Here is an 8483-nt window from a genome sequence, read left to right on the forward strand (position 1 = left end):
TCGTTTTTTTTTTTGCCCATTTAAAATCAAATAACCAATGTTCCGTGATCCAAGATGAACTGAAACGTTATTATTATTATTGTTTTCGAAATTGCCTGTCCATTCATGGCTTACAGTGACTCGTGTAATGTGGTTCCACGCAGCTGAAGTCGACCGGCCCACACAGTCGCTAGCGTCTTTGTCCAGGGGCAGTGATGGACACAATGACGACGTCAGAGAAGACGGGACAACGTCCGCTGGCCTCTGAGGAAATGGAGGGGATCCATGTGATGCCGGACATGGGCGCCATCAAAACTGAACAGTCGGTGGGCGCAAGCCCGGACGATGCAGGCACACAGAACATGGCTATGGGGATAAAGTTCATCCTGCCCAACCGCTTTGACATGAATGTGTGCTCGAGATTTGTCAAGTCACTCAACGAGGAGGACAGCAAGAACATCCAGGACCAGGTCAACTCGGATTTAGAAGTGGCTTCTGTTTTATTTAAAGGTATGTTCCTATCTTCCCATTCTCCAGGCTTAATAGATAGGTATTTAGGTGTTTACCTTGCTCTTGATGATGTTAAATGTTAATTTTCGGAGGCTACAGCTGATGTAGTTCTACTGTATACTGTTTTAGGTGTCTATCCAGTCGATCCATAGTGATTTAAAATCTGTGTTGTCATCTTCTCTCTATTGTCTCCTTCTCATTCAGCGGAGTGCAATATTCAGACCTCACCTTCACCGGGTATACAGGTGCGCCATGTATACACCCCATCAACTACAAAACACTTCTCTCCCATCAAACAGTCCACCACCCTCACGAATAAGCATCGCGGTAATGAGGTTTCTTCTACACCTCTTCTAGTGCACTGTAAGTATCATGACATATTAAGTCAAAGGTTTTTTTTTGTTTTTTGTTTTTTTGGTCATGAGGCAATTTTGAAGAAAGAAAGAAGAAAGCCACTTTATTTTGTCATTGTACAGGTTACCGTGAATTTTCTTCTCTGCATGCAACCCATCCTATTGTGTAGGAGCAGTGGGCAGCTGCAGCGCCCGGGGACCAACTCCAGTTCTTCTTTCCATTGCCTTGCTCAGGGGCACAGGCAGGAGTATTAACCCTAACATGCATGTCTTTTTGATGGTGGGAGGAAACTGGGGCACCCGGAGGAAACCCACGCAGACACGGGGAGAATATGAAAACTCCACAAAGGACCCGGGATGGTCTGGGGTTTGAACCCAGGACCTTCTTGCTGTGAGGCAAGAGTGCTAACCACTGGGCCACCGTGCCGCCTGTGCTGTGAACTGATTAATGTGGCGAGATAAGGTGCTAACTGTATGTTTGTTTGTTTGTTTTTTCAGCACTCTCTATTCATCAGCTGGCAGCCCAGGGAGAAATGGTGTTTCTGGCCAGCAGAATTGAACAAGGTGAGTAGCTCTTTGAGGTGTTGAAGCAAGTGGACTCTGTTTGTCACATTCTCATCAACTTTGTTGATACATTGCTGAGAATAAGCCTGTTTTCTATCAGGGCAATGCATTGTTACTAACAAATTAAAATTTAAAGAGATATAACAGACTATGGTAATGGAGGCGAAATAAAGGATGTTTTTAACAAGTGGGGGATGAATGGGAGGATGAGGGGTACATGATTACCTCTCAATTTTATGTTTAATTACATGCTAAGAGAGGGTGTACTACTAGAAAGGTTATTAGTAACATACCCAGGCCTAACTACAACATCTGTCAGTTAAAATCTGGCTCAGGACTTGTGTTGCACCTTTCTCGCCAGCTTGACTGTTGTGGTCCCCTTCTTTCCAGCTTGTCTGTTGTCACTTACAAAGCAAAACCAAAAAATAAAACCTAATTTTTAGGTATTTACCCAATTGACAAGAAATGTGATAATAAGTGATGACAATTATGTGTTTTTGTCATCAAAATAGAGACTGTGATCAATCTTCAGGATGAGGAAGGCTTCACTCCACTAATGTGGGCAGCTGCACATGGACAAATAGCTGTAGTGGAGTTCCTACTTCAGAACGTAAGGCAAAAATATTTTTAACAAAACTGTATGCAATAATAACCTCGATGCTGAAAACTAAATATAACGATGGAATGCAGTGAGGGTGGCACGGTGGCGCAGTGGTTAGTGTGGTCCCCTCACAGCAAGAATCCTGGGTTCAAACCCTGGGGTAGTCCAACCTTGGCGGTCGTCCCGTTCGTCCTCTGTGTGGAGTTTGCATGTTCTGCCCGTGTCTGCGTGGGTTTCCTCCGGGTGCTCCAGTTTCTCCCACAGTCCAAAGACATGTAGGTCAGGTGAATCGGCCATATTAAATTGTCTCTAGGTGTTGGGGGGGGGGGTTGGCTGTGATGGCCTGGCGGCCTGGCCAGAGTGTCTCCCCACCTGCTGCCCAATGACTACTGGGATAGGCTCCAGCATCCCCGCGACCCTGAGAGCAGGATAAGCGGTTTGGATAATGGATGGATGGAAGTACAACAGTGTAATAATGTACAATGTGTAATGTACAATAATGAACAATGATAAACTGTTTCATGTGGATTTGCTGTGTTAGCTCCTTTTAATTCCTCACCAATTTTGTTCATTCAGTTTGCTTCAACCCTGAGCGTGCCTCATGTCGATATGACTATTGTTGTCATGCACAAGCTCTCACAAAACCTTGCCCAACAAAATCAAGCATTCAAGAAAAAACAATCTTGTCCCCCTTTGTCTAATTTCAAGCTATTGAGCTGTCCCTTACCAGCCTAGGCTCATCTTGCCAGCTGGATTGTTAAGTTTGAATAAGTCCAATTCAACCTTCGCTGAACAGGGTGTATGTCACTGTTTATTTTCCTCTTTAGGGTGCTGACCCCAACCTTTTGGCGAAAGGGAGGGAAAGTGCCCTGTCCTTGGCCTGCAGTAAAGGATACACTGACATTGTCAAAATGCTCATTGACTGTGGTGTCGATGTCAACGAATATGACTGGGTAAGGGCTCACGTAGATTTTATTTTCATGCTTTTCATCATATACACATTGAGTGACATATTTCTACAATATCATTTAAAAGAAAAAAAAAAGATACCAGATATACATTGTCCTACAACGGTCTATTTCCGGGGGTGTGGGCTACATGCTTTAACACTAGAACGACCGGGATTTCACTCCTACCTAAAACGACCATGGGCGGTCAAAATGACTGCCGGTTTTTAAACTCTATAATCTGTCAAGATAAATACCCAGTTGGGATATTAATGCATTGCATATGCTAGTATGTCAGTTAGGAAACGACTGACACCAAAATTATCATGTTAACAACTATAATACTATTTTTAAACAATTTAAACTCAGAGAGACATGGTCGAACTTGAATAGCAAAATTGAAAAAGTGAAAATATTACCTGAAAAACAAAATGGAAAACACATACTTCTAATCTAACAAATGTAACAAGGCCTATAAAACGTGAAGTGTAAAAGAATAACTTAAAATAAATATTTAAACTGTCCCAAATAACGACCGGAACTTAAAAACTACTAGGAACGACCATGGGCAGTCACCACAGTTTTTAAACTCTATATTCTGTCAAGATAAATACCCAATTGCGATATTAATGCATTGCATATGTTAGTATGTCTGTTAAGAAACTAACTGACACCAAAATTAACCTTTTAACGACTTTAATACTATTTTTCAAACAATTTAAAATGGCCGCCGTCCAACACCTGTAAATACTGCAACGCCTTGGTGGTAGTCATGGTGCGTCTGTAACGGCGTCTGTAACCAGACATGTTGGCAATAATCAAAAATCAAGTTTAGTCTATTTCTCTGCACTGGAGAATGCTAATGTGTTTCTAGGACAGAGCAACTTCGTGAAGGAAATGACGCGACCAACACACGTCATGAATAGTGACATGACGCACACGATCACGCACAAATTATGAGCCCTCTTTTTGACCGCTCATGATCATTTTAGGTAGATCTTATAACTTTTTGTTTGTGCAATTGATCTAAAACTAATTTTAATGCAAATATATGCAATTTTAGGACCATTCAGGGAGCGGCAGGTCTGTATCTTTTTTTTTCTTCACAAAGTTATTAAACTTTGTAAATCCGAAACCGCCAAAATGAGCGGCTTGGTCGTTCCAGTGTTAAACGGGGTTGAAAGCAAGGCCATGTGTGCTTTAAAACATGTGAGCTGTCTGATGCAGTTTCTGTGGGTTTCAGAATGGAGGTGCACCTCTGCTGTATGCTGTACATGGTAATCATGTACGCTGTGTGGAAATCCTTTTAGGTGAGATTAACTTACCTTTAGTTCAAAAGTAGTCACACGTTTAATATCCATCTAGTTGAATACTGTGTCATTTCATACATTGTTTTAATTGAAGGACTTGGTAACAATTTATTAAAGGAAAAATTTGTTTCTTATGAATAATAATCAGGTATTGAACATTTTGCTTCCAGAAAGTGGTGCTGACCCCACCATTGAATCTGATTCTGGATTCAATGCAATGGACATGGCTGTGGCTATGGGCCACAGGAATGGTATGTTTTTTTTTTTTTAATAATATACACATAATATACTGTTTATTCTGAGCCCCTGTTTAGTCTACGCCAACCACTGTAGAGGAATGGGGCTGATTTAACGGGGGGGAAAAAAGCATATGAAGTTTTAGTTGTATAAATCTTTTAAGTAAAAAGCTGTCTGATAACCAAGTAAGCCAGATATATAGAGTACCCAAACTGAGTTTGATCATGTGATATCATGTGTCCTCTACACTTGCTTTTTATGATTCAGATATTTAAACATGTCAGCTTAGTTTAATTTTATATGTGCAGAATTCAGTTTGCTCACTTGTTTGCATCACAACAGTCAGATACTGACCTCCAGAGGACTCCAAATCAGCCCAATATTTGGTTCCCAAAGTCAGCGTTTGGAAATGTTAAGAGCTCCTTTAAATACTCATAATTTAAAGACCACCCATGGCTTGAGTGGGACTCTAAAGTTGAAAAAAAAGCATTCTGTCATAGTAATAAAATGGCTATTATAATCTTTATATTATTAAATAAGTTTATTATTAAATTAATAAATGAAATAAGCCACATCAGGTGGTATATAAATGCAGAAAATTTGTTTTAAATGGCTAAAATGTGTATGGGGGAGAGGACCCACAGACTCCCCACTAAATTGGCCCATCTGCAGTTCTGCTCCACACTTCAAAACATAACCAGGCTACCATGTATAGATATATAGATGAGCTTGAGCTGGGCCTGACCTCTGTCCAATTGTGCGACAGTCAAATAACAATATACAGCGGTAGTACTCATAAATAATGTCAAAACAGTCCATGACTTACTGTGCATGTTTAGTTATTATAGCCCACCCTACTCCCTTTGCTCGCACCCTGTAGCTGACATTATGCTACTAGCGTTCCATTACCAATATTGATTTATATGCTGGTCTCGCTTATCCCATGTCCTGGCTGCTTTCACTAGTTTTGTGTTAGTTATGTTACCTAAATGCATATTATGTAGTTATATTTCTTATTGATATCATCCATATTTAATAGACCGACTTAAATCAATGTGAAAAGTAATGCACTTTTCAACATGGTTGAATATATTGCGATACAGTGGACATCATTAAACAAGAGAAATTAGTAACAGCCAACCAATCATGAACAGAGTAATTAATCTGCTCACATTTTTAGACAACTTTTAGTTCATTCCTTTTAATAACGAGAATTTGATCTTAGCCTGTGAGATGTGGGTGGGCTGAGACTTACATTTAGTAAAACAGTAAACCTCACTTAGGAATCAGGGACAATTTATTGTCATTTCTTTCATGTACTTGCGTACACAAAAGAAACAAAATTCCGTTTCCCCTGGCCCACAGCAGTGCGATACAAAAGACAAAAATACACATCCCGAATTTCCCAAAAACGACACCACCAAAAGCATACAAAAACAGAGAGAACAAAGCAAAAAAAACAAAACAAAAAAACACAAACCGTTAACAACACAGTCCACACAGTCCAAAAATTCCACTGTCCACAGAACGATCGCCAGCCAGGATGACTGTGGGAACTGCCGGTCTGCATGGGCTAGCAGTTAGCTTAGCCTGCCACGCTTCCATGTCCTGTCAAACCGCCCTCAGTGTTTCCTCCTCGGGCGCAACTCCGGCGGGCCGTGGTCCCTGGGCCCACCGGAGGCAGCAGACCAGGCTTCCCCAGCCGATCCAACACCAGCTCTCCCAGCCAGACACCTTCGACACACCTCCCCGCACTCCACACGACGACAGTAAAACACAGTCAATGCTAGGCGAGGCCGTCGCCAGACTGTCCTCGGTGTTATCAGAACTGCCGGTTTGCATGGGCTAGCAGTTAGCTTAGCCTACCCCGTCAGACCGCCCTTGGTGTTACCTCTTCAGGCGTGGCTGCGGTCAGGGCTGTGGTCTCTGGGCCCACAGGACACAGCAGACCGCAGCAAGACTTAGTGTAGGCCTTTGGGGGCCCCTCATACCGCATTGTCATTCTACCAAACACCATTCTATCTTAAATGTGTTGAGACGAAGCCCTGGGTGCAGTGCCTATCCATTACAGATTATTATATTGATCTTATCCATGATGGAGACGTGAGACATGCCATGAAAAGCTTGAGACTTGTCACTAAGGACTGGAGAATAACCATTAAAGACTTGACACATGTCGAGACTTAAAAGCAGCCCTGACTCAAGAGTGTCTACAACCTGTGGCACCATGCATCTGGACACCCTAACACATCACTCTCCAAGATCTTTCTCTTACCTGGATTGTTTCGCTATCTAACATTTTTGTGTGATTAGTTCAACAGGTGATGGAGGCACATTTACTGAAGCTGCTAATGGGGATCCGAGAGTGACCCACACCGCCCTGAAGACGACGCACAAGCACCGGGAACACAGCTGAGTGTACGTGACTATGCTGGGCTGTGGACAATCACGTAGCGTGCCCATTAGACTACAGGTTGAAAGTGAAGGTAGAAACCGAGGTCCAGGAACTGAAGGTCAAAGGTGGCGCACAGTGTAAGAGCAACACTGGTGTCATCAACATACCAAGTTTTGTAATTACGGAATGAATGCACATATCTATGCTCCAATTTTGACTCTTTGCAACTAAGCTAACGCATGCAGTTATGCACACAAGCAGTGATATCTACCATGATATCTGTCATGCAGTGATATCTACCACGCTATTCAGTGAAGAAGAATGTACAAATGGGTGTCAGTGACCAGCCTTTTAGAAGAGGAAGGCCATCAAGTGGGTTGGCTGCAGAAGAAGAAGGGTGACACTGTTTTAAAAAACAAGAGAAACCTGCGTGGTGTGGAAAATAATTGGCACAGATGCAGAAAACTTTAGGCCGTTTTCCAGTTTCACTGAAGCATTTCTCAACTTGTCTCAACTTTCAGCAGTTTAGTATTTTTTTTACAGTAAATGCAAGGTTACAAAACAGGGGGATCATTTGAGAACAAACGTGAACATGCGGTGGACTGAGACGTATTCACTCAAATGCCCTTCAACACATCCCACAAGTAGTTTCCGTTTATCGGAGTGCATCGACCAGAGTGCATCGACCACAGTAGGTGAGGTGAAGCGCTACTTGTAGTTTTCTTCTCATGCTTTTACTGTTAAGAGTTTGTTGTTTGTCCTTTTCATTATTTATGGAAATTAAATAAGTCTTTTTATCTATTGAGGCGACAGTAGCTCAGGAGGTAGAGCTTATTGTCCGGTGTGTGTGTGTGTGTGTGTGTGCATGGGTGAATGTGAGGCATTAATTGTGCAGTTGCATTTCAGGAATAGACGGTTTATTGTTCATTAACTTATCGAGTACTTTGTTGGGTTTAAAACTAAGTATTTCAGTTTTGTTAATAAATGTTTGAAGATAAATTGCTTCTCTGTCCTGTCTTTTTATCAGACAGTGTCTCCGGGTTGGTACAACGCTGAAGAATGCAGTCTCAGAGCTATACTGTCCCCCCCCCCACACATACACAAAATAAAATAACTTCCTATAAATCAATGGCAGATAGATAAAGTAGATGGCATAGGTGCTTGGACTGTGATTGATTCCTTCTGGAAATAATTCTTGAAAGACTGGGGCAGACATAAATTCCATACTTTTTGGCAGAATCTTAAATAAGGCTCTATTGGAGGGCCGTCGGTCTATTCTGTTGCCTACGAATACGAGGATCGCCGGTTCGAATCCCCGCGTTACCTCTGGCTTGGTCGGGCGTCCCTACAGACACAATTGGCTGTCTGTGGGTGGGAAGCCGAATGTGGGTATGTGTCCTGGTCACTGCACTAGCGCCTCCTCTGGTCGGTCGGGGTGCCTGTTCGGGGGGGGGGGGGGGCTGGGGGTAATAGCGTGATTCTCCCACGCGCTACGTCCCCCTGGTGAAAGTCCTCACTGTCGGGTGAAAAAAAGCGGCTGGCGACTCCACATGTATCGGAGGAGGCATGTGGTAGTCTGCAGCTCTC

The 8483-nt window shown here is 42.7% G+C and overlaps 1 protein-coding gene across 2 annotated transcripts in view; it reads left to right on the plus strand.

Moving 5' to 3' along the window:
* The window catches only part of ankra2 (ankyrin repeat, family A (RFXANK-like), 2), an 8449-nt gene extending 254 nt beyond the window's left edge, over nucleotides 1-8195 (plus strand). The window contains exons 2-9 of one of the 2 annotated variants that reach the window (XM_056290873.1): nucleotides 117-489; nucleotides 694-852; nucleotides 1341-1406; nucleotides 1919-2016; nucleotides 2835-2960; nucleotides 4198-4264; nucleotides 4435-4515; nucleotides 6815-8195. In XM_056290873.1, the coding sequence (XP_056146848.1) occupies nucleotides 195-489; nucleotides 694-852; nucleotides 1341-1406; nucleotides 1919-2016; nucleotides 2835-2960; nucleotides 4198-4264; nucleotides 4435-4515; nucleotides 6815-6870 (948 nt within the window). In that variant the 5' untranslated portion in view covers nucleotides 117-194 and the 3' untranslated portion in view covers nucleotides 6871-8195. The remainder of the gene's footprint in view (nucleotides 1-116; nucleotides 490-693; nucleotides 853-1340; nucleotides 1407-1918; nucleotides 2017-2834; nucleotides 2961-4197; nucleotides 4265-4434; nucleotides 4516-6814) is intronic. The other variant, XM_056290872.1, reaches the window with a different exon arrangement.
* Nucleotides 8196-8483: the final 288 nt, after the last annotated feature.

The sequence above is a fragment of the Lampris incognitus genome, chromosome 12 (assembly GCF_029633865.1).
Source record: "Lampris incognitus isolate fLamInc1 chromosome 12, fLamInc1.hap2, whole genome shotgun sequence".
NCBI classification, from domain to species: domain Eukaryota; kingdom Metazoa; phylum Chordata; class Actinopteri; order Lampriformes; family Lampridae; genus Lampris; species Lampris incognitus.